We start from the raw sequence: 24,737 nt of genomic DNA on the forward strand, positions 1-24,737 counted from the left end.
CACCAGGCTAGAAATGGGGAGACCATGAGTTCTAGTCCTGCTTTACAAAGCCAGCTGGATGATTTTCAGCTACTGATTAGGAAGATGGCAAAGGTAAACCACTATCGAAAACTGTATCAAGAAAAATGTAGCGACCAGACCCCAGGAATCAACATTGAATCAACATCAACATGCGTGTGTGCCTCTATGTGTGCTATGCACCTCAGAATCCTAAAAAAGATATTCAATTTATTACGCATCACTATGTTTTCTGACATTTTAAAGTGCTTTTACATCCACATTATAAATCCAGTTTTGGGAAAAAGCTGGCTGGAAAACTGTAACTGTTGCAGAGAAAGAAATAGCTAGACGTGTTCAGAGATTACGCAGAAATAATCTCCCGATACACCATTGCAACGAACACAGACGTGCAATACCTTTAAGCACTAGATTCGATTCATTATAGCCTCCCCTCCCCCCACCCCAAGACCTCTCCAGAGTCGAGTCAACCGCATGAAAGGCACGCGGTCGCACAAACAGCGATGACGAAGCCTTGACGTCCCTTCGTAATCACGCGCTTTCTCCCTCGCCCCTCTGTTGCCTCAGCAACCGAGCCGTAAATCCGTGCCATCTTCCCAACGGCCTTCCGCTGCGCTTCTCCGTTGCCACAACAACCACGTTGGACCGTAAATGAGAACAGTCGTCAAACTAAGACCTTCGGCTATACCAGTATGTCGGGAGTTTAGTAAGCCGGGTGGTTTCTTTCTGGTCGGGTTCCACTTCTACCGACGTCATAGGGCAGGGGTAGGCAACCTCGGCTCTTTTATGACTCATGGACTTCAACTCCCAGAATTCCTGAGTCAGCTATGCTGACTCAGGAATTCTGGGAGTTGAAGTCCATGAGTCATAAAAGAGCCGAGGTTGCCTACCCCTGTCATAGGGGATTTGCCTTGTTGTATTCTGGGCGGTCTGGTTCGCCACTGCCTTCCGCTGGGTTGCTTTCCGATTTCCCCTTCGAGACTGCAGCCCTGGGATTCCGGAGTTATCTCCTGTCCTCGCATTAACTAGGCCTAACCTGGGTAGCTTCAGTGTTTAGACAGGTCGGTGGGTGCTCCCAAGGAAGCGGCGACAAGTTAACCCTTGTGCTAGCCTGCTTTGACTTCGCCTTGGCAGCGTTTGCAAGGGGCACTTAGCCATGTTTCACGCCAAAGCTCAGTTCCCGCTTGGATTCTAACTCGCGAACTCAGAAAATGGGGCTTTCGGGATAAACCTGGGTTCCTTTAATCTCAGGCACGTGTGTCGTGTGAACGCGAATTCGGCGGGCTGGCGGGTGGGATTGGATTGGGTAAACTGCCTGAGAAAGAGGAGCAGAATCCTCCCTCCGCGGGGGCTTTTTCTCAAAAGGGAACTTGCTCTGCGGCTTTGGCCAAACGAAGCGGAATCCCCTCGCTCCCTCGGGATTTTAGTTGGGAGTCGCCCGGAACACGATTGCACCAGGTTTGCTTTTTTAACTACGCGCCATTCGGCAGGGTTATTTCCGCAGAGCTTCAAACCTGGAGGCTCTTTTGAGAAAAGAAAGAACTATCTGGGCGGTGAATGAACGAGGAGCGGGATGGTCTTCAAGAATTAAGAATCCGTCGCAGGGAGCTGGGTTTCCTTGCTTGAGAAATTACTTTGAAATCCGATTTGGCTATAACCGCTTTCAGTTACGGGAACCCATAAAGCGCAAACTGGGAGTAAGGACTGCAGTCGTAATCATCTATGTGCGGAGCAGAGACAGATCTGATTGTAAATGCAATCCTTTGGGGAAAAAATGGTTACAAAAAATCTCTGATAAGGAACCCCACTTCTTAAGTTACTTTAAAAACATTTAATTCTATTTTAAATTGAGACTATAGAGACCAAATCAGGGATACAGGGCTCCTGTGCTTGCACCAATTGGATTTCTATTCACTATACAGGTTATTTTTTAAAATGCTCATAGCAACTTAATTAGGAACGTAAACATTCTGTTATTTTTTAGCATTATTAATAATATGAGAACAATTGGATATTTTGAATTTCTAAACCTATTACATAGTAACAAATTCATTTAGTGCATGCCTGCTTTTCCTCCTTAGAGAAGGCATAGAAAATCTGAGTGTAAAATCTAGAAGTAACAGGGAGCTGTTGTTTTTTTCCTCAGGGAAACAAGCTCTTGTTACTTCCATTTTTGCAGAGAAGTCTATGTGGACTTTCTTACTTTCTTCTAAGAGTAGGACATACCTGCAGAAACCCATTTATAATCACTGTTTGAAATAACCATAAAGGTTCTTAACAGTTCTAAACAAGATAATGGAAAAAATGCATGTCTACGTGGGGGCGATATATTATGACTTTCCCCTCAGTTGGCTTATGGTCTGTATAAAAGAAGAACTTGTGCAAGTGTCTTTTTTTCCCTTTCCCATTTTGGATTTGAGTGAAAGGTTATAAAAAGTGCCAGAGCAGATGGCAGTATCTAGCAGCCACTAGACATTCCGCACCAGCCTCCAGAAATGCTAAGCATGATCCAACCTGTTTGTTGGGGGCAATAAGCTGACTTTGTAATAATGCCGCTTGGGGGGGCCAAAAGCCCTATTAAGCAGGCATATACACAGAATGAAGGCTATTGCTAAGCACATTGTGCTTTAGATTGTAAGCCGCCCTGAGTCTTCGGACAAGGGCGGGATATAAATGGGATTAAAATAAAATAAAATAAAATAATATGTGGATGGGGGACAGCATTGAAAGTGGCTAAGCTAGAGACTAGAGCAGAAAGTGGGGATATATTGTCCTAACTTTGAATGGTCCTTAGCAGGGGAGTTATTAAGTGAAGAATACCTATGTGTAGCTTTGGACAATGTAAACAATAATTTAGAGCATAACAATATATCAAATATTTCTTTATGCTATTTACCCTTAGGTACTTCGATTGAAAGAGAAAGATAATACAAAATGGCAGAAGCAGTTTTTCATCCTCCAAGAAGGAAAAGAAAAGTATATGAATCATATGAATCTCCATTCCCTATTTCTCCTTCCATAGAAGGCAGTCACGGAAGAGTTTATAAAATGTGCCGGGCTGAATTGATAAATAACAATGTAATTGTGAAGAGTCCTGAAGATATAGAACAGCTATATAGCAAGGTATTTTTGGCTCATTTTATCTGTATAAGCCATTATCCTGCGTTTCTGTCTGAACAAAGAATGTTCTGTTAAATGAGTGCTATCATAATTTTGCTTGTTTTCTAGGGATTTTTTGGAAAAGGTATTCTTTCAAGAAGTCGACCAGAATATAGTATTTCAGATCCTATGATGACTGCTAAATGGAAAGGTAAATTGAAGTATGTATGCCAGACATGTCAAACACAAGGCCCGGGGGCCGGATCCAGCCCGCAAAGTGGTTTCATGTGGCCCGCGAAGCCATCCTGGAAACAGTGAGGGAATGGCCCCCACTGCCTTGGCCCTGGCCCAGAGACCCTCCTTCTGCCAGAGACCCTCAGATCTATCCCACTCCTGCCCAGGCCCCCATAGGCACCCTTGATGCGAACGTTGTAGAGCTGGCCATGCCCACCCAGTAGGCCATATGCACTCTAGCCACGCCCACCCTGGCCATACCCACCCGGCCCCTTGAGGGCAACCGCAATGCTGATGCGGCCCTCAATGAAATTGAGTTTGACACCCCTGATGTATGCCATATGTGTATATATGTATTAGACTTATATAGCTCCACCAGAATCCTGGACAGGATCACAGAACAGCAACAACCGGTCTCCTGCACCCCCCTCCCCCCCCCAGGTTCCTGGCACCCTAAAGGCAATACTCTCCTACACAGTCACATTCAACTGAACTGAGCTCTAGCCTCACCCTATTCTGATGCTTGCAGGAAAAGCCAGCTCTTCAAAGCCTTTCAAAAGATTAGGAGAGTGGAGGCCTGCCAGATCTCAGGGGAAAGGGTATTTCATAAAGCAGGGGCTGTAAAGAGAAGGAGCACTTTCTTGGTCCTTTGGGTTGGTAACATTTAAAGGAAGGGATCTGGCATGCGCCCACCCTATCAGACCCAGTTGAAAAAGTAGATAGATATTCTGGGAGAGACAGTTCAACAAATAACCTGGCCTTTCACCCTCAAAAGAATCTTCCCTAAAAAGGGAAGGTTGGAGAATGGACAAAAATTGTCCAACTCAGTTGGATCCAAAGAAGGCCTCTTGAGAAACAGGCGTACTAATGCCTCCTTCGAGGGAGGTAGCCCTGCCCCATCTTCCAGTAAGTCATTAATCATTGTTTGGACCCAACTGCATGTCACCTCCCAGAGGATCTTAAGCAACCAGCAGGGGCACCAGTCCAGCACAAAAGTAGCAAACTGGCATCCCTGAGGACCTTTGTCCATTTCCTCAGTAGTAACCAGCTCAGACTCTTCCCAGATTAATTTTAAAAAGCATGTGGTAGGCATAGGGTTACGCAATATTGCAACAGTGCTGCTTTGCGTTCTCTGTGCAGATTAAGAGACAGCTACATTTTTCAAATTTATTTCAAGATCAGCATATTTCTAGATTTATTTACCCCATTTATTTATATACTGTCCCTCTCCCATCATTCAATGTAATTTTCATAACGCATTTTGAATATTATACAGTAAATACCTTATTATAAATGCCTTTCTAAAATTGTATCCAAATTATGTTAATAATGTTCAAATATTATGTAAAATAGTAATTATACTTTTTATTGCAGATGCTAAGTTAAATATGCCCATAATCTCATCAAAAAAGTAAGTTTTTTTTCCGCTTTGTCTAGCCTAGAGTTTGAGCATGCTTAGTAACTATAAAAATTACAGTTTAATAAGTATTGTCTCATTGTTAAGATACTTTAAAGAAGCAAAGTACTCTTTCTTTGATTCCTCAATTAAATCTTTGTACCATCATCGTTCCAATTATTAAAATGGAGAAATCTAAATATGGACAGGTTTTTCTGAACCAAAAATTATCAAGCAATTATTAAGGCAGGGGTGTCAAATTGCCGGTCCGTAGGCCGGTTGCATCATGTGGAGGCTGCACCCACCCCAGCTCTGGCAATGCAAAAAAAGTGATGTGGCAAGTTTGACACCCATGATTTAAGGCCTAATTTGATATGCTTTTAAGTATTACCAATAGAATAGAATATTTGTAATTCAGGGTTGAACTGTGGGATCTTGGTGCTCTCTCAGCTTGGTAGTTTTTTTACAAGCATTTCATTACCATGAATAACATCATGAATATACTTTTGAGTATTAGATTAGCAGTCATCTGTTGCAATATGATATATTGAATCTTGCTTCAGAATTAACAAATTGTATCAAGTGTGGTCTCCTGTTTTCCTTGTTCTCATATCAAGAAAACAATTACAAAATTTTCTAGGTGAATTGCACTTTTTTTTACAAGGGCTTGATATAGGGAACTTTGACTTGTTTAAATGTTGGTTAGTGAAGAAATCGTATTATGGCTTGTTTTCAATTATAATTTCAGCAAAGTCTGTCTTTCCAGAATTATCGGTGATTTTCCGTCTTGGAATTAACACTTTCTTCTGGAGCAGTTAAGCTGGTTGCACATTTGAACTTGCCTTTTTGAATGGAGGACAGTTTCTGGCCATACCTGGTCAGCAGTAGAGTTTGGACTAGCTACAGATTTTCAGACCCAGATTTTATAATTGAGCAGAAAACATGCACCCATACATTCTCATGAAGGATGATCTTAAAAAAAATTGTCTGTGCTTTATTCCTCACCAGTGGCGTAGCGTGGGTTGTCAGCACCCGGGGCAAGGCAAGTAATTTGCGCCCCCTAACCTGTGGATTTTAGCACTCGAGTCTCTTCACTAGATTAGTTAAAGAAACCCTTACCCCCTAAGCACATGTATTGTTTGTTATGAAAATACTGATGTAATTAAAGTAAAATGCATCTAATGCGCCCCTCCAGATGTTGCGCCCGGCCCCCCCTGCACCCCCCCACGCTACACCACTGGCTTAAAGGAATGCCAGGGACGACTATTGCTCCCCTTGTCGTGTGTTCATCAAAACCCTAAATAAAAAAAAATTGGCGTGTGATGCACGCCTCCCTGAATAAAGGTGGGTCGGGGCGAATGAATCTCTGCCCCCCCCCGCTTCCGTTTGGATTGGTGCTTTGAGAGGGCTGCCTTCGGGTCAGCGATTTTCAGAGTTCAGCCGCAAATACTCAAGGCTTTTGATGTGCGCAAAGTAGCTTCAGATTCCCTGGGGAAAAAGAAGCGAGCGGGGTGGGGTGGGGTGGGGTGGAGGGAAATAAAAAAAAGGCAAGTAACTCGTCCCTCAAAAACTTAACCCGCCGTTCCTTTTCCCCCGCCATGGCAGCCGCAGGTGCAGCGGGGATTAACCACGGCGCGGAGCCACGTGGACACTGCGGCGTCCCGCTCCGCCCCTTCCGCGAGTGGGTGGCTGATCTTCCGCGAGGCTCGTAAGCCGAGCCTTTGCCGGCTGCCTCCATCCCCAGCTTGGCTTCGCGCGCGATCGCGGAGACGAAGCGGCAGAGCCCACTCTGGCCTTCCGAAGCGCCGCTGAGCGGGCCCTCCTTGGCGCCTTTGTTTATGTTTTTTTTTTGGCCCTGGGTGCGAATCCGGCACGGAAAGGGTGGCAGCGGCGCTGCTCTTCTCTTTGCCCCGTCCCAACGCGCCTTGGCCTGATCCCAACGGGGCGTCGGCCGACGGAGAGGTGCCGGTGCCGGCAGCGGGATCGGACGCGTTGCCGGGCTTGACCGGCTGCCGTCCCCTCACTACCACCGACCCTCGGCGAAGCGGAATCGTCCTCCTCCGGCGAGCTTAATGGGCGCCCCCCCAGATGTTGCGCCCGGTGCGGCCGGCCCCCCCTGCACCCCCCACGCTACGCCACTGTTCCTCACTAACTTTAATACTGCTTCACAGAATTACTCTTTGGAATTTGCTTGTCTATTTAGAAACAGGTTTATGTTCTGTTGTGAAAGTCACATCTGACATTGCTATTGTTTCTTAGTAATGTAAAAAATATTCAAGAAATATGCTGAAAACCCACAAATTTAAGTATGTGTTAGCAGAATCTTAGAAATAGTGGCTTGAATATGGAATTTATTCCTTTTTTTTTTTCAAAAGATGAATGCAGGCATCAGAGCAATTTAAAAATGAAAGTGTTGGAATTTACTATGGCAGCCATCAAACATTGGCATCAGTAATCTTTCTGAAGCATACTCCATATCGCAGTCAAGAAGAAACCAGCATTATACATTTCAAAGTTTTTCTGGTACCGTGAATCTAATGGCAGTGACCTATAGGGATGATCGCGCGCTGCCTCTGGTCTCATTTCCATTCTCTATTACAAGATTAGAATTACATGAGTCTCGGTTCATCTCAGCTTCAATCCACAAGAAACTAGGATTGTTGCTGAATTTCTAAACATACAGTGGAAATGGTTGTGGAAGAAACAGACAAAATAAGCATAACCACAGTGGTGGTCTTCTTTGATTTAACCACTTGAGGCACTTTGACCTCAAGGAGGCAACAACAGAATATTAGTTGCTAGAACTGAAGATAGTAAGATTCAGTCTCAGCATGAATGACATTTCAGTTAAAAACCAGTATTTCATTAAAAGCTTACTTGGATAGTCAGTCTTGGATACAGTCTTATCAAGAAAACCCAACCTTCTCTGTGCGAAAATAATGCACAATATAGCCATTGTCTCTAAAGAATACTACCAGATCTTGATTTCTCAAATAACAATGTACCGTATATACTTGAGTATAAGCCGAATTTTTCAGCCCACTTTTTGGGCTGAAAAATTCCACTTCGGCTTATACTCCAGTCAACAAAAAAACTTACCGAGGACTTGTGCGCGGCCGAGGCTTTGGTGCTTCCGGGATTGCGCGCACCTCTCCCAAGCCACCGCCGTCCGGAGACCTGCCGAAGTTTGGGGAGGTTTGGGGAGGTGCGCGCGCACCTCCCCAAACGTCGCCGGGTCTCCGTTCCTCCGCGCCCTGCCTGCCTGCTTCTTTCCGCTGCGGAAAGAAGCAGGCAGGCAGGGCGCGGAGGAACGGAGACCTGCCGACGTTTGGGGAGGTTTGGGCGCCTCCCCAAACCTCCCCAAACGTCGCCGGGTCTCCGTTCCTCTGCGCCCTGCCTGCCTCCTTCTTTCCACAGCGGAAAGAAGCAGGCAGGCAGGGCGCGGAGGAACGGAGACCTGCCGACGTTTGGGGAGGTTTGGGCGCCTCCCCAAACATCGCCGGTTCTCCCTTCCTCTGCGCCCTGCCTGCCTGCTTCTTTCCACAGCGGAAAGAAGCAGGCAGGCAGGGCGCGGAGGAACGGAGACCTGCCGACGTTTGGGGAGGTTTGGGCGCCTCCCCAAACGTCGCCGGGTCTCCGTTCCTCCGCGCCCTGCCTGCCTGCTTCTTTCCGCTGCGGAAAGAAGCAGGCAGGCAGGGCGCGGAGGAACGGAGACCTGCCGACGTTTGGGGAGGTTTGGGCGCCTCCCCAAACATCGCCGGTTCTCCATTCCTCTGCGCCCTGCCTGCCTGCTTCTTTCCACAGCGGAAAGAAGCAGGCAGGCAGGGCGCGGAGGAACGGAGACCTGCCGACGTTTGGGGAGGTTTGGGCGCCTCCCCAAACGTCGCCGGGTCTCCGTTCCTCCGCGCCCTGCCTGCCTGCTTCTTTCCGCTGCGGAAAGAAGCAGGCAGGCAGGGCGCGGAGGAACGGAGACCTGCCGACGTTTGGGGAGGTTTGGGCGCCTCCCCAAACCTCCCCAAACGTCGCCGGGTCTCCGTTCCTCCGTGCCCTGCCTGCCTGCTTCTTTCCGCAGCGGAAAGAAGCAGGCAGGCAGGGCGCGGAGGAACGGAGACCTGCCGACGTTTGGGGAGGTTTGGGGAGGTGCGCGCGCACCTCCCCAAACCTCCCCAAACTTCGGCAGGTCTCCGGACGGCGGCGGCTTGGGAGAGGTGCGCGCGATCCTGGAAGCACCGAAGCAAGTCCTCGGTAAGCTCCGGGCGGTCACTTGCTTCGCGTCTCCTGAGGGAAGGGGGGGCGACTGGAGCGGGCGTGTTTCCTCGCCTGCTGGGCGCCGCGATTTGCCCGGGGAACGCGCGGGCCCCGAATGGCAGCGTGGAGCGAGGAAGCGGACAGCCAGGGCTTCCCTGAGAGCCGCAGCCACACAGGGTATTCCTGTGTATTCAGGCTTGCAAAATGGCGGATCGAGCCTCTGCTGGCGGCAGAGGCTTGCAGAACGGCGGATCGGCTTATACTCGAGTCAACAACTTTTTCCAGTTTTTGGGGGTGAAATTGGGGGTCTCGGCTTATACTCGAGTCGGCTTATACTCAAGTATATACGGTAATAATTTCTAATTAAAGAGTTTGCCTTCTGAACAATTAATACAAATAAAGATGAAATTAAATATTTCCTCTAATGTATTGCATTTCTTAAAAGTAAATAATTCTCAAATATTCCTTAAAATGTATCCTAAATGTAATTAAGACCCTAGAACTCAAACTGCAATTCAGATTCAGTTCTGCAATTCCCATCTGACATTGTTGTAATATTTTTTATTTTATCTACAAGTTGCTTTTCCTCCGGATGGTCAAGTTGCAAGAGTAACTTGCACATAAAATAAATAATACAACAATCATAAAAGAAATGGAGTAAAAGAATGAAATTATTGGTCTCATCATTCAATAACACGTTACAGTAGTGAATTTTTAATGTATTTGTCTCAATGCCACTTAGCTCTATTGTCTTGATCAGAAGATGAAAGCTTGAGTGGATAATAGTACATTCTTTATGCACCACTGAGAATGTCAGAAGGTGTGGTGGATTTCTCACATAAGGCAATCCTAACTAACCCAGAAAGAGAAACATACTTGTAGTCTTTGTATGTTGTGCAATATAAGAATAACGGTAAGAATGTTTAACGAGTATCCAGGGATATATAATATATGATTAAATAAACTAGATATTATTTATTTTTCATATTTCTAAACCAGCCATGTCCCTCAAAGAGGGGCTCCTAATATACGTAAGACTTCAATAAAACTTGAGAAGTGATCATTTGTTTTACAAATATTTTTATATTGTTCATACATTTATTCAGAACTTCTGCTTACTATGAGCCCATACTTTCTGTTTTCTTCTGTTCCAGATACCAGGACTGTGTTGAATGGGCTAAAAAACGTCTGTCAGAACAGGGAATGGATGACTCCACAATTAACAACATCATGCAAAATTATACTGAAGAAATTAATCTGAGAATAGAAACGAGACAAAGTAATGGATTTCAAGATGAAGAAACATTTAAAATGGAAGCTAATAAAGAAGAACCAAAGCTTTTAATGACTTCATCTGAAATTAATGGGAATAACACAGTGTCTTTCAGAGATGATTCACATTGTGATCCATTAGTCAAACATGACTGTAGTGAATCAGATATAACAGACCCTAACATTTTAGCTAAAACTCCTTCACCACAACAATGTTCTCTCAATATGTATGATAGCTGCAGAGAAGACAGTTACGTTGAACCAGAATCTCATTGTTTCAGTAATAGTGAATATGACCATGAGCTTCTATTAATAGAAGAAAAAGAATCAGATTTGTGTATGGAAGAGGAAACCAGTGAGAAATTGCATGTAAGTATAGCTTGATATAATGGTAATGGTAAAGTCAATTTTAAAATTATTAAATTGGGTATTTTGCTTTATAGATGTCCTTTACCCCTTTTTATTAAAGAGATTCTGAAACTAATCAATTGATGGATATCAGCAAGAAATCTTTGCCATTTATTCTGTAATAATAGCTTCATTTGAAGTTTACTTCAGGAGTCCTGTTGAATCCCTCTGTCCTATCCAAAGCATGTTGCAACACCAGTGAGACTGAATAGGAACATCCAGAAAGTCATGTCTTTGCCTGCAGATCTACTATAATGTTAGAGCAAAAGCTTGAGGATTTAGGAATGAAAAGCTGAAAAGATCAAAAGGATGTCTTATGACAAAAAAGGAAATATAATTCATTATGATGGCTGACCTTTAGCTGATGCTATGTAAATTACAGAGATTGCTTCCTTATAACTTTTATTACTTTTCTTGTAGTTAATGAAAAAAGCAAAATTAGTATGCAGAAGAAATCCTTTCAGGATTTTTGAATATCTGCAACTCAGTCTAGAAGAGGTAAGTTTTATATTCTCTCTTACTTTGCATCTCCATATACTGTTTTAGGAAAAAGCCTTATAAGGAAATCTCTTTTTCAAAAGTCTAAGCTGAAAATTTACAGGCAAATGTATAAGATTGGGAGATTAAATAGATGCACATATAATTGGAGCAACAAAGTGACATTGTCTAGCAAATCCTTCCATTGTGGGAAGTTTTGTTAAGCAGCAAGTATCTAGAGTTATCGATCCATCTGCCACCAAATGTTGCATGATAGCAAAAATTGACTCACCAAGTCTTACCACCTCATACTCTTTTTTCCTTTTTGTTCCTTGAGATTTTACTCTGATTTCATCCTTCAGCAATGGATTTCTGTTGCTTAGCACTAATATACACAATGGAAGTTTATTCCTCTCTGGACTGCTTCCATTTTGTGGTAGTACATAAGGGAAAGAATATCCTTTTTTCCTCGGTTTAACTTGCTTAGGAAAATGTCTCTGTTATTATCATTGCTTTATAGAAATACGTTTCTGTAATCATATACTTGCTTATTCATATGTAAATAAATCTAAATCCCATTTTCTTATCAAATTGTAGATATTGTAGGATAATTTTGTATCTTTAAATATGATTTCCTTTTTAATCATATAAGGAAGCTTTCCTAGCACTCGTAATACTTCAAACATGCACAAACTAATTTTATTTGATGTCATTTTTAGGCTTTTTTCTTGGTCTATGCTCTGGGATGTTTAAATATTTATTGCAGTGAGGTAAGTTAATGCCTGTTGTCAGTAGTAATTCTTGAGTTCTGCTGATTGGAGTACTGCTTATTAGCAAATAATGAAGCACATTATTTATAGCAGCTTTAAAAAGGGATGCTAATTTTTCCTTTAATATAAAGGAGCAATACTACTTATTTGTTCATGTAAATAATTTTACTTATTTGTGTATATAAATAATTTTTGGCTGCATTCCTGAAGTAATATTTTTGCCTAAAACTGACTGGTTAACTTCTATACAAGTATGAGGCAATGATTTTTTTAAAAAGAAAGTGTATGTGACAATTTTTTTCAGAAATTATTGTTGAACTTTTATCATTGTGAAATAATAGTCCTACCAAGCTACTGTTGTCTGCTTTTTATAACTAATTTCAGACTTGGCTTCTATTTTGTTTTTTATAATTTTGCAAAGCACTATTTATGACATTTCTATAATAGTAGAATATAGTTATTTGCAATAATAATATGGTTGTGTTTTTAAGGAACCTTTATCTATCTTGAAGCTATGGGACCTTTTTAGTAAAGCACAACCCAATTTTAAGGCTACCTACATTGCTTATCATTACTTCCGCAGTAAAGGATGGGTCCCTAAAGTTGGCCTGAAATATGGAACTGATTTGTGTAAGTAGTATTCTTTCATTATTAGCACCTAATGAAGTAACTGTACAAGAGTGGGTCCATTCACTTGTGAACATATGAATGTTCCTCTTTACATTCAGTCATTCTTTAGTGGGGTTGATGTTCTGCTGCTAGGAATATTGACATATTTTAAGTATAGTTACGTTTGCTTGTCATATTCTTGGAATATATTATGTGAAGGCAGCTGTACTCTTCCCTGTGTGTTTTTAGACTAAAAATCCCATTTTATGGATTTGTGCTGTTTGGAGAAAAATGTTGGCAAAAAATAATGCTGGGCTTTATTGTTCTATGAATATATGATTGTATTTATGTATTAAGTGGCAAGTTCTGTTATGTATTATATTTTCTTACTGTGCATCAGTAAAACTATACTGAACAGCCTGTGATCCTTTGGCTCATTGTTTCCTTATAAGGTTCCAGGTTCCTCAACGTCTTCAACAATGGCAGGGCTTCTGATTTATTTGAAAAGTTCTTAAAACTTCAGTGAGATATTCAGAATGCATCTGAACAAAGCCCAGTTGAACTGTGTAGCATAGTCAGACATTAAGAACTGACCACTGGAAATGTTTTATGACTTTCTGTAATATGCCATAAAATGCTTTATGAGAATTGTCATATTTTTTTTATAAAATTTATCAAATTTCAGTTCCATGGGACCCAGTTTTTAGATGCATTCTGTAAGTTAGCCCACTTGAGATATCTTGGCTCAAAAGGTTTTTCCCTATGATGCACCATTTTGCCCAGCTAAGGGTTACTGACTTGAAAGTTTTAGTAGATAGAAGTCAAAAATCAATTTACTTTCAATAAGAATGTGGTATCATTTCTACTTATTTTGAGTACATTCATGTTATAACTGGTTAGAATACAAGCTCATCTTACTATAAAGTGGTTTAGATTCTCAAAGTTTTATAAAGGGTTACCACAATCTTATCTTGTTATAACTGAGAACAAAAAACATGACTTTTGTAGTAAATGAATGTTCATTTTATTCTTGTTGTAGTGCTATATCGAAAAGGCCCTCCTTTTTACCATGCCAGGTATAGCATTAAAGTTTGGATATAGTTTTTATTTTCGCTATGTACTGTGCTTAATTTTGATGTTATTTGAAAATATGATTTTATGTTTGTTTCTAATTTGCTTTAATATAATTCAGAATATTGTTTTTCCAAAGCTTAAGCTAGGAATAACCTCAAATTAGGAGAGCCCATGGGTAGCCATCTTCAGTAAGAACATTCGGATAACCAATCCTACAGTGGAGTGTTCTGTTACCCACAGAATAGCCCTGGAGATGCCCTGAGATTCAAATAAGGGTCTCAAACACTTCAATAATAGGAATTTCAAACAAAGAAACATTATGTTGATTTTGGCATACTTATATTGTATTATCAGTATGCATTTTATTAAAAGCTGCCTTGTGGACTTCAAATGCTGCTTTGATGAAGGCAAACCAGTGTTGCTCCTACTAATTAAAGTAATTAAAACATGAAAGTGGGTGGTGATGAGTACCTCTCCTCAGAAATATTTGTTCTGTGGGACCCTTGCTGATGTCCAGAGGTGATTTGGAAAGGGGGAAAATGGCTTTGGTGGCCAGGGGAGGGTATAAATGCCCTCATCATTGTAATGTTACATTGGATTTTACCTTAGCTTTAATCTACATAGTCTACTTGTCTATTTGAATGAATACTGTGAGAAACTATCCCTAATTTACTAATCTCAGAAAAGACACTAAAAGAATATGAAAAGAAATCTAATATACTGTTGTTTGCTGAACGGATTCTTTCATTATGCTGAAGGAGCCATCAGTAGTTAAGCTATTTTGATTGTGATTTTTGAATACATGTTTTTTTCATTCTAAAAAAAAGATATTGGGGGTTATTTTCCAGCTATTCTGTGATTGCTGAATTAATTAATGATGATTTTGATGGATCATTGCACAGACCATTCAGTTGGAAAACTTTGTCTGGATTGAACAGAACTACAGCAAATGTTTCCAAGGTAGCCAATAATAATAATAATTTTAAAATACACCAAAAATGCTATAGAGGAAATTGGATGTATAACTTTAAGTACAGTAGGAGAAATTGTATAAAGCGTGTAGTAAAATAATTTTGCAATACTTTTGCAATAAATGAGCGTATGTGTATGTGTGTATGTTTCTGTTTAACAGTGGAAAATCATCTTTCATATAAATGTTGCAATGTGTGAATTGTAAAGCAATCACAAATGTGGTCTGGTTGACTGAGGCTGTTGTGATGGATTTTCTGTTCTTTTCCATCTTTAATATTTCATCACTGATACGAAGCAGATTTTAGATTCCATTTTCCAAAAAAGAGCAAAAAAAGGACTAAACTTTCATAGTGGTGACCTGCTGCTATCCTGAATTTCACCTTTCTAGTTTTTAAGGAACTCGAGTGGTTCAGATTGTATTTCTCTAATAATTGAGGTCTCCTTGAATACTTATGTACTCAGTGCTTTTTCAGCTCACTTTTCAAGTATATTTGCATTTAGTTTAGTATAGTTTTGTTTAGTTTGTCCCAATATACTATTTAGGATAAAAGTTGATAATCCCCACTGTACCTTTTAGAAAGAGTACATGGCTGGAAGGAAGCAACTGATTTATAGTAACTATAGATGAAGGTTATCTCTGAAGGCCAAGAAACACAATTTTGAGGACTTTGCACTTCAGATTTAAAGCCAAATGATGCTTTTGAAGACCCAGGGGCACAAATACAATATATGTCCTTACACCAAATTGGACTGGGCTGCAATAGGCAGCCACATAATCCTAGGAAAAGACACCGCTGCTTTCAGGAGTTCCAGGTAGGTCTAACATTTCCATACCTGCACACTCCAAAGTACATTTTGGCTTCGAATACAAAGTGCTACATATCCTTCTAGGTTCCCTGATTTTACACAAGCATTTTTCTCACCTTGGTTCCACTGAAAATTAGCTCTAGAAAATCACCTAATGGTTTGGAGCTTCCCCGCATGCAGTAAAATGATCAAGAGCGTCCAGTGCTCTTTTGAAAACTAGGAAGACTTTGAATAAAACACCCTCTTACAAAAGGACTATTTTACCCTTGCTTTAATTATAATAATAGATGCTGTCTATCCCATTACTGCTATAGAGTGAATGAACCGTAATTTGAAGTTTTCAGGAGAAACAGCTATTATATTTACATTTACTTGACATTTTGATAACATTTGTCACCAGGAACTCATGTTCTGCTATTTGATTAAGCCATCTGATATGAATGAAAAAGAAATGCTTTCACCTGAATGTCTCAAAAGAATGAAAGTCCAGGTATGTATGTTTCCTCCCAATTTAATGCTTTGTCAGAAATGAACATGGAACTGTTTATTTATTTACTGCTATAGAAAATAAACATGCTGTGTCATTTATTCACTATCAGCCCTCTAAAATCAACATATATATTAGAACAGATTAAAATACATCATTTCTCCCTAAGAAATAGGAATGATGCATGATCCGGATACATTAAACTAATTTGTCCAACAATAAGTTACAGGTAGTCCTCATTTAGTGACTGGTTTGTTTAGCAACCATTTGCAGTTATGACAGTGATGAAAAAGTAATTTTGTAACTTTAGATTTACAACCTTCTCAGGTCTGTAAAGCAAAGGAAAGCTTAAATAAGATCATAAGCCCACAGTTTCACTTAGCGACCACCTCGCTTAACAGTCAAGTTGCCAATATCAATTGTTAACACTAATGAGAACTACCTGTAATTGCGTTTGAAAGAGCAGTGCCAAAAATACATTTTGGTATAGTAAAATGAAACTGGAAAATACTGGTTTGAATGCAAGATATTCTGTTCTTTAATCTTAAAGGAATTTGAGCTTATCTTGAAATGAAACAGCCCCATCAAATCACAAGAAGTCTATGAAGCATTCCCAATACTGGAATAATATGTTCAAAGAGAAAAAGCTTTTATTCATATGCACAATTCTAAAAATAACACCTTAGATCTCAGCTATGTAAAACATTCATCAAATAGTAGGATGATCTTAAAAAAAAATCTGAAGGTCAACCAAATGATGTTGGAAGTGCTATTGCAAGTAGTACAGGCAATTATTAGTGGTAGTTACTTTCTGTAAAAATGCCAGAAATACCAAATTACCGAATGCCGAAACCTCAATAGGGAATGTGCACATTGGGGAATTCTAGTGATTTTCCACACTGCTTGTCTGCTAATAAGTGTGATAGTGGTGCACGTACTGATTTCAGGATGACAAAGATAATTTCACAAATAATCAAATTCACAAATATGGCCTTTCAAAATAATGATTGTCTGTATTTTCATTGATCAACTGTTACTTTCTTTAGAGATGAAGCAGCCATTATATGTGGACCACAGGGAAGCAATATTTAGGAAAGAATCATCTTTCCATTTCTGTTAATCGTCTCAGTAGTTTTCATAATTGTGCCAATGATCATGTCTCTGGTTTGTTATAGCTTGGTGTGAACCAAATACTTACAAAAGGTAGAAGCAACCCAAATGCTATCTCTTCAATAGGAATATATATATTAGCTAACAATATTATTCAGCAACATTTACATATTTTACGTATTTTATAACCCGTGTCTGTCTTTTTAAAGGAATTGATCCTAAATCGCTGGGTTTCATCCTGTGAACGTGAACAAGAAGAGCTATGAAAATTGGAATCAGAAAGTTGAGCAATATTAATAGAATTGCAACAAACTAAATAAATTTTAACTATTCCTCCTTTTAGCATGTGTATATTAAATGTATATAATACAGAGCGCTACAAATTTGATTTTTTAATGAAAGCTCAAATGGATAGTGACAACATGAGCATGTTTTATGACTATTAGCTTAATACTTGTAGAGTTAATAAACCTCTACTATAATCTTAGGTTAAAATGTTTTTCTAGTTTTGCCATGTGTTGGAGATGGCTTAAATCAATTAAAATTAAACCAAAAAAATTTTTTTTTTACTTTTGTCAAATGTTTTTGCTACATTCTGTCAAATAAAAGTACATCTTATTGATGTGGTTGATAGGTAGTTACATGTCCCTTCCAATCCTATGAGTCTATGAATGCTGAATTTAATTTTGTTGCTTCGTAGGAATTTCCTTAACTTCTATTCATGAATACACCCAGAGAAAGAAAAATGTCATTGTCTTTGCTGTATAGTGCCATCTGGAGTAGAGAAAGAATTATTAAAAATTGTCTTCCACTTCCAACAAAAAGGGTTTCTTGATCCCAGTGAATGGATTGTTTTTTCTATCCGTAGATTCTTAGATTTCATATCAGTGTCCTTAAATGAAAATAATAATAAATATAATTATTCAGACAGAAAGATGCTTATTGGAAAGATTACATTGTGATTCAGTTTCTGCAGTTTTATGGATAATAGGAAATAGTTCTGATTTCTCTTGTATTTCTGTCCGATTACCGTATTTTCCAGCGTATAAGACGACCCGGCGTATAAGACGACCCCCTACTTTTAAGAAGTTTTTCAAGGTTTTTTGTCTTATACGCCGGAAAATACTTACATGCCCTGCCCTCCCTGTCCGTCGCAGAGGAGGCGAAGGCCCGACTGGCCCCGCCGGCCCTCCCGCTGCTCCTGCGCTTCTGCCGGCCCCCGAGGTGCAGTGTTTCCCGGGCAGCAGGCAGCGCCGGAGGGCAGCCGCCACCCCGCCACGGCCGGCGCCCCTCCTGCTTCCCCCCCAGGCCTTGAACTTCTCCCATTCGGCGCAGGGCGGGGCAGCCCAGCGGCCGCACTCTCTTAGGCGAGGCCGGCCCCTCGAATCAGGCGCGCATAGCTGACCTACCACCAGCCCCAGTACCTGCTGCTGTGGCCGGCTAAAGAGCCGGCCTACACGGTACCAAAATCCTTCTTGGGCCCAAGGCGCGCACAGGCGCCTCTCCCTCTACGCAAGGCGAAGCCGGGTGCGAAAAGCGACAGCGCGCAGGCGCCGTTGAGCCAGCCATTTGGCGCAGCTTCCGGTCCGCCTGTACGTAAGTAAGTCTAGGGACAGAACCGGGCCGTAGAGTTATGTTTCTGATGCGATCTGGAGTGGGGGGTTTGTACGGCTGACCTGCTGCAGGGGGGCAAGAAAGATCCCACGTAAGACGCGCGAGAGGCGTAACAGTCGTACGAACGAGCCGTCTCTTTACCTGCTTCTAGTGCGGAAAGTATAACCGGGCGAGATCCATCGGTTTGCTCAGCGAGCCACTGAGGTTGCTGCTCCTTTCTTGGTGTTTGCGCGTTTCGACAGGGCAACTAAAGCCAGCGGGGTTGCCCACAAAGAAGAATTCACAAGAAAAAAAGGCGGCAGATGGGCCATTAGCATTCCTAATGACGTTGATTTAAAAAAGGAAATCCCAAAAGCGGATTTTTTGGGATACCTTTGGTGCAATTTTTTGGGATACCTTTGGTGCGCGCGCGTGTGCATGACTTCCCTGCCGGCTCCCGTCCGATGCTCTTCCCTCTTGAGGCAGCATCCCCGAGGACTCCGTAGGAGCCGGGGAGCGATGCTGCCTCAAGAGGGAAGAGCGTCGGGCGGGAGCAGGCAGGGCAGTCCTGCACACGCACGCACTCCCCAGCTGCTAAGGAGCAGCTGGGGAGTGCGCGTGTGCGCAGGACTGCCCTGCCGGCTCCCGCCACACGCCACCCACTGATTTTCCAGCGTATAAGACGACTGGGCGTATAAGACGACCCAACTTTCGAGGTGAATTTCAGGGGTTAAAAAGTCATCTTATACGCCGGAAAATACGGTAAGTATGATGGTAATGATTCCCACTTTCCTTACAACAAGATAAGAATAATGCTTATGTGTCTTAACTTGAATATTTTAATTTTATTTACCGTCAGTACCGGTAAGTGCTTCGTCCTAAAGTCAAATGGCATTGGTAGAAGTACTGCCTTTTTGAGCAGGATGGTCAACAACATAAAAACCATTCTTGTATATTTCTTTGTAGATAGTGATATATTTGGAAGCTTTTCTTGTTCGCGGAATTACAAATTTCTCTGCAAATTCATTTTTATTCACTTGTTGTTGCTTTTGGGCACTCAGCACACAGTTAATAAATGTTAGTGCGTAAGTATAACAATTATGGGAACATTCTTCATACCTGTTAAATAAAGAGAAATGAGTCAAAGTAACAAAGCTCCTGCATAATTACTATATATTTTATTAACTTCTGGTATATTTATCATTGTCTCAATGGGAATAGAATTCTAAACAACTGTTAACTTATTTAACATACTTATCCTGCTCTTTAACCAAAACAGACATCCAAAGATCCTGTTATTCAGTCTAAATAAGGGAGAAAAAAAAGCAAGCCAGGCACTGGATTTTAGTTGCAAATTTGTATCATGCCCAGCTACAATAGAAATAAATAGTGGCAGCCTGATAAATAGAATAGGTTTACAAATAAGAAAAAGTGTGGCAAAGGATACCGCCATACAAGAATATTGCAGTAAATTATTTACTAGTCCTGTACATCCTCTGAGCATTATTGGAAAATGTGAGTTTAGTAGCTTCTGGCATGGAAGGCTGAAAAAATTTAGATTGCTTAGCTGATCGTAGGAAGGTGCTGCACTTATGATGAAAACTCAATGCCCATATTGTGACAAAAAAGCAAATCTGTTTATAATTTTCTGCAGATCAAAAAATATTTTTGAATACACATGCTAGCCACCAAGGTTATTCTCATTAGGAAGTCATGTAATTCCTCTCCTTCAGTGATAGCAAGATATTCGATTTATTTTTCCACACAGGCTACTTTTATGGAATGAAACTTTCATACAAAATTCTGCAATTGACAAAGAGCTCAAAATTATTCAGATTCCAATAAATTAAATGCAGGTAGTCCTCGACTTAAGAAGGCCACAACTGAGCCCACAATTACTACTGCTAAGCGAGACAATTGTTAAATGAGTTTTTATGACCATTTTATGACCTTTCTTGCCACATTTGTTAAGTGAATCACTGCAGTTAAGTTAGTAATGTGGTTGAATCTGGCTTCCTCGACTTTGCTTGTCAGAAGGTCACAAAAAGTGATCACATGGCCCCGGGGCACTGCAGCCATCATTGATACATGCCAGCTGCCAAGCTTCCAGATTTTGATCATGTGACCATGGGGATGCTGCAACGATTGTAAAACAGTCGTAAGTCAACTTTTTTCAGTGCCATTATAATTTCAAATGGTCACTAAATGAATGGTTGTAGGTCGAGGACTACCTGTATCCCAATTTTTCAAAAATATATTTTAAAAAGATTTCCAGTTTGCTTCTGAAACTAGTTTTCTTTTCCTGAACCAAACCTTCTGGAAGAGTGAAGAAATCTCAGAAAACAAACATCTAGCACTTACCACCTGAGGGGGTTACCTTATTTGACCTGGTGATAATTGAAGCCTATGCATCTAACTTATAGAAATATAGAACACTGGGACTGCTTTCTGTTGTAGAATAATCAATAATTTCTCCAAAGTTTGTCAGCTGGTTCAATTGCAATCTGTTCATTTAGAGCTCTTGTTTAAACACATAGTCCTTATTTAACACTACATTTGGACTGGGAACTCCATCACACAATGATGCAGTCACTGAATGAAAAATCATGGGACTGTTCCTGGAGAACAGCATCAGTTCTCCTGCAGTCATTTAAGTCAACCCTCCACATCATTAAGCACAATGTTAATGTAAGTTGCAACTTACAATTTACTGCTGGCTTCCCCTCTGACTTTGCTTGTCAGAAGCCAGCTGAGAAGATTGCAATGGCAATCCTGTGATCATGGGATAAGCACCTTTTCAGTTCCGTCATAAGTTCAAACAGTTGGTAAACAATGCAGTCATTAACCCAGGACTACCTCTATTTCTTGAAACAGGTTAATGAAAACAACGGTTCTGAAGGGGTTTATTCTCTCCAAATGATTGCATAAGACTCGTCTGTAACTCACAGCCTAAGCAAAGTCCAAAAATTTAACTATTAGATGGAGTCACAAATAACATTTTGAATGCCATACCTGTGTGGAAGCCAAATATCTGTTGCTGAAAATTGTTCTAGATAAGTATCCCATTGACTAAGGAGGCCATACACATCAGGCTGCACAAGTGGAATGCTTACACATTGTTCCCATCCATATTCAGCAACAGTAATACCAGTTTCATTGTAATTATATACCAAACCTACAAATACAACAAAATATGTGATCAGAAGGGCAAAATTGCTGTATATACAATGATAATTTAATGGCTTTCTCTTGTAATATTTTCATTTCCTTTACAGACATACAGAAGTTATAAGAATAATGTGGAATAGTGGAACAAAGAATATTTACCAAATGTAGTTTTCTGACCATCCAATTGTCTAAGCTTTTGGTGTCTCAAAAACATTAAAATATATCATTTTGAGCAATAGGATTATTCTAAGAAATAGAATAATTGAATGCTATATTTACTTTGTAAACATGAAATAATCTTTCAGAGTTTGCCATCTTTTATCTATCTTCCCATTTTGAATGATATAATTAAATCTTTCAGGCTTGTTCTAGAAGCCTGCCATTCTACAAGCTGCATCCTTATGTGCACAACATGCACTCTTAACCTACATGTTGATGCCCAACACGCAGGACAATTCTGAAAGATTGTCTCATTATTCAACATAAATATCAGAAAATGAAGAGACTGGTGAAATTTTAATGAATAGGCTATATAACTACCCTATGTTCAGTGAGAAACTTCCTTTAATTAAAATTGTTTAGATTTGAGGTAAAGAAAAAAGATAATGAAAACAAAACAATTTGAAAAAGTGATAAACAGAAGGGCCCAGCAATGTTTGCTACAGAACAGATACCGAAGCCGTCAATAAATATCGCAACTTTTTTTGCATTGCCAGAGCTGGGGTGGGCACAGCCTCTGCATGATACTTTTGCATCCTTTGTATAAAAAGAAGGCAGTGGCCTGAAGAATGGAGCAGAGAACCATCTTAATTCACATGTCAGTAAAAGTGTGCAAGCATCCAACTCTTCCTTGAACAAAGAGCATCCTAGCCCTGGCAAGCAAGTCAGAACTGTGAGATTTAGCAAACATTTAAAATTAATAATTTTAAAACCATAATGCTTCCAAAAGTGCCCCCCTTTGTCTTTCTCAAAGGCTCATTAATTTACTAGGCCCAAGGCACAGAAGAGTGATCGAGTAAATCCAGCCCCAAGGTATGTTGCCTCCCGGCTTTTCTGTCAGTGGGATAGATTACTAGATAGTTTGAAAAGAGGATTGGGCATATGCAGCTGCTTCTCATCACTACTAGCAACCCAGTTTGCATATCCCCAACCTAGAATCAAACGGCCTTTAAAAATTTACTATTTAAATTTCTTGCTCAAAAGCAGTGAGCTATATGGGCCAAACTAATTGGAAAAGGCTTGAGGGATAAACCAGCAAAACTGTACTTGCCTGGAGACTTGTGTTTGAACTCAAGGGAAGGAGTTTTGTGTCTTAAAGCTGCTTCCAATGGAATAGAATGGAATGATATCAGAGTTAGTAGAAACTGTAGATGTTCATGGTTTATTAGTGAGGAAGCAGTTTTTCTCTTACTATGTTATAATTCTGAAAAAACACTCTTCCTAGCTGTAGCTAGGACTTGTATTTATTAAACAAATGTATACGCCTATCCATCTAAATCAATGGAATTTTGGTCAGCAAGCAGAGGGAAAAAACTCAAATATGTGTCATGAAGTTGGTGGCAACTCAGCAAACTAGATTTTCTCCACAATACACCATCATAAACTATTATATGTACCTACACAAGTTACAGATATATGCTAAACTTCACAGAACATCCTGGTTACAGTGCCTGAGGGGAGGGGGAACACAGGTCTTTATGACTTTCCAGAAGGTAAGCAGGATTGGGGCCCTCAAATCTCTGGGTGCTCCAAGAGGCAGGAGCTATGACAACGAAGGTACATTTCCTAGGTCCCACACTAGGTGACACTGCTTCATAGAGGCCATTTCATATTGTGTCAGCACGGCATGTAATCAAACTACTATGCAGGATAGAAAATACAAAATGTCCTGTTCAGTATACTTATAATGCATGGATACTTGATATTAGAAAGTTAATTAGAAGTTTTTCTTACCATTGGTACTGGTTATTCCAACATGAAGATCGGAATCTCCATCATAATCTCTGAAAAGACATTTAATGTTTCATTTTGGAAAAACATTATAGATTTTTTTTATTAGAATTTTTGAAAAAATAGGCTGGATATAATGCCATTCAAATACAATCAGAGATAGAAATGTTATTTTATTAGCACGAGTAATTACTTCTAAAAAGCTCTAATTGAGTAAAAAGCTCTCCAGTAATTAGATGTAAAGAATCCACCCTTTCTAAATCGGTACTTGCCTTTATATTCTAGCAATGATAGAAGGCAGCTTCTACGTGGCTTGTTTCCAAACATAGAATAACAAGGAAGATCCATACCTTAGAAATGTTCCTAAAGTGGGCTTCAGTAAAAAAGAACATTTTTCTCCGTGTCCGTTAACAAATGGGCTTGGAATACTGACAGGGGCTTCTTCCAGACTTCTGTAAATCAGCCTTTGCCCACATAATGGGCAGTTCTCTGGAACAAAGGAGCCAAAAATGTCTTTGTTACAGTGGGTGACCTTAATTAAGGCTCTCTCTGAATCCAAAGGTTGCATGATTAGTCCTTCCTCGGATAAATGAACCTGCTTTCCAACTTGTATTTAATAAAGAGAAGTCAGTAGAATTGGACGTCGAAGGAAGGAAGGAAGGAAGAGATTAGTTGAGATTGACAGCTCCCAGTACCAATTATTCCTCTACTGTGGACTGAATTAGCAAATGAGGTGCAAGATATGGGAGGGACAGCTTTTCCCTGGACATGCTTTTAAAGAGATAGCATTCATTTTTTGTGTTAATTGTATCTGGTACTTGTGTGCTGACTTGATAAATAGAAACCTCCACATTTGTGTTTTTAGTCTGTAGAATAAACTCCTGTTAATTAATGGTAAGCAGATACATCTTTGCGAATCTCTCTCCTTGATTCTAATGAAGAATAAACAAATTTAGATTTGCTACCATCTCTTGACACAAATCTTCTGACTTTTGTACCACTGGCAAAAATGTAAAACTTTCTAGTCGTAAACTGAAACTTTCTA

At 40.5% G+C, this 24,737-nt stretch overlaps 2 protein-coding genes across 4 annotated transcripts; one reads left to right on the top strand and one right to left on the bottom strand.

Moving 5' to 3' along the window:
• The first annotated feature begins 637 nt into the window (after nucleotides 1-637).
• On the top strand, nucleotides 638-17,317 carry TSEN2 (tRNA splicing endonuclease subunit 2). Of its 3 annotated transcripts, none has more exons than XM_081320465.1 (12): nucleotides 638-708; nucleotides 2,921-3,141; nucleotides 3,247-3,328; nucleotides 4,726-4,762; nucleotides 10,150-10,636; nucleotides 11,096-11,173; nucleotides 11,872-11,922; nucleotides 12,414-12,552; nucleotides 13,571-13,607; nucleotides 14,454-14,565; nucleotides 15,785-15,874; nucleotides 17,191-17,317. In XM_081320465.1, the coding sequence occupies exons 2-12, from the start codon at nucleotides 2,953-2,955 to the stop codon at nucleotides 17,245-17,247; spliced, it is 1,359 nt and encodes a 452-aa protein (XP_081176591.1). In that variant the 5' UTR covers nucleotides 638-708; nucleotides 2,921-2,952; the 3' UTR covers nucleotides 17,248-17,317. The 3 variants fall into 3 exon arrangements, with proteins under 3 accessions (XP_081176591.1, XP_081176592.1, XP_081176590.1); XM_081320464.1 differs by lacking the exon at nucleotides 638-708 and adding an exon at nucleotides 787-1,476; XM_081320466.1 differs by lacking the exons at nucleotides 638-708; nucleotides 11,872-11,922 and adding an exon at nucleotides 786-1,476.
• MKRN2OS (MKRN2 opposite strand) lies at nucleotides 16,502-24,328 on the bottom strand. Its single transcript, XM_081320471.1, has 5 exons — nucleotides 24,043-24,328; nucleotides 23,696-23,745; nucleotides 21,587-21,749; nucleotides 19,428-19,693; nucleotides 16,502-17,873 (listed from the first exon to the last, which is right to left on the bottom strand). The coding sequence occupies exons 1-4, from the start codon at nucleotides 24,258-24,260 to the stop codon at nucleotides 19,459-19,461; spliced, it is 666 nt and encodes a 221-aa protein (XP_081176597.1). The 5' UTR covers nucleotides 24,261-24,328; the 3' UTR covers nucleotides 16,502-17,873; nucleotides 19,428-19,458.
• Nucleotides 24,329-24,737: the final 409 nt, after the last annotated feature.

This window comes from Vipera berus (assembly GCF_964194415.1).
Source record: "Vipera berus genome assembly, chromosome: 2".
Taxonomy (NCBI): Eukaryota; Metazoa; Chordata; class Lepidosauria; order Squamata; family Viperidae; genus Vipera; species Vipera berus.

What these genes read in the sequence shown, in the direction of transcription:
- MKRN2OS (XM_081320471.1), bottom strand. Translation starts at nt 24,260, where the DNA reads ATGCAACCTTTGGATTCAGAGAGAGCCTTAATTAAGGTCACCCACTGT. An exon ending in TGGAATAACCAGTACCAATG is followed by an intron (nt 21,750 to 23,695) that starts GTAAGAAAAACT and finishes TTGTATTTGTAG; the next exon opens with GTTTGGTATATAATTACAAT. An exon ending in GATATTTGGCTTCCACACAG is followed by an intron (nt 19,694 to 21,586) that starts GTATGGCATTCA and finishes TTTATTTAACAG; the next exon opens with GTATGAAGAATGTTCCCATA.
- TSEN2 (XM_081320465.1), top strand. Translation starts at nt 2,953, where the DNA reads ATGGCAGAAGCAGTTTTTCATCCTCCAAGAAGGAAAAGAAAAGTATAT. An exon ending in AAACCAGTGAGAAATTGCAT is followed by an intron (nt 10,637 to 11,095) that starts GTAAGTATAGCT and finishes CTTTTCTTGTAG; the next exon opens with TTAATGAAAAAAGCAAAATT. An exon ending in GAAATATGGAACTGATTTGT is followed by an intron (nt 12,553 to 13,570) that starts GTAAGTAGTATT and finishes TTCTTGTTGTAG; the next exon opens with TGCTATATCGAAAAGGCCCT.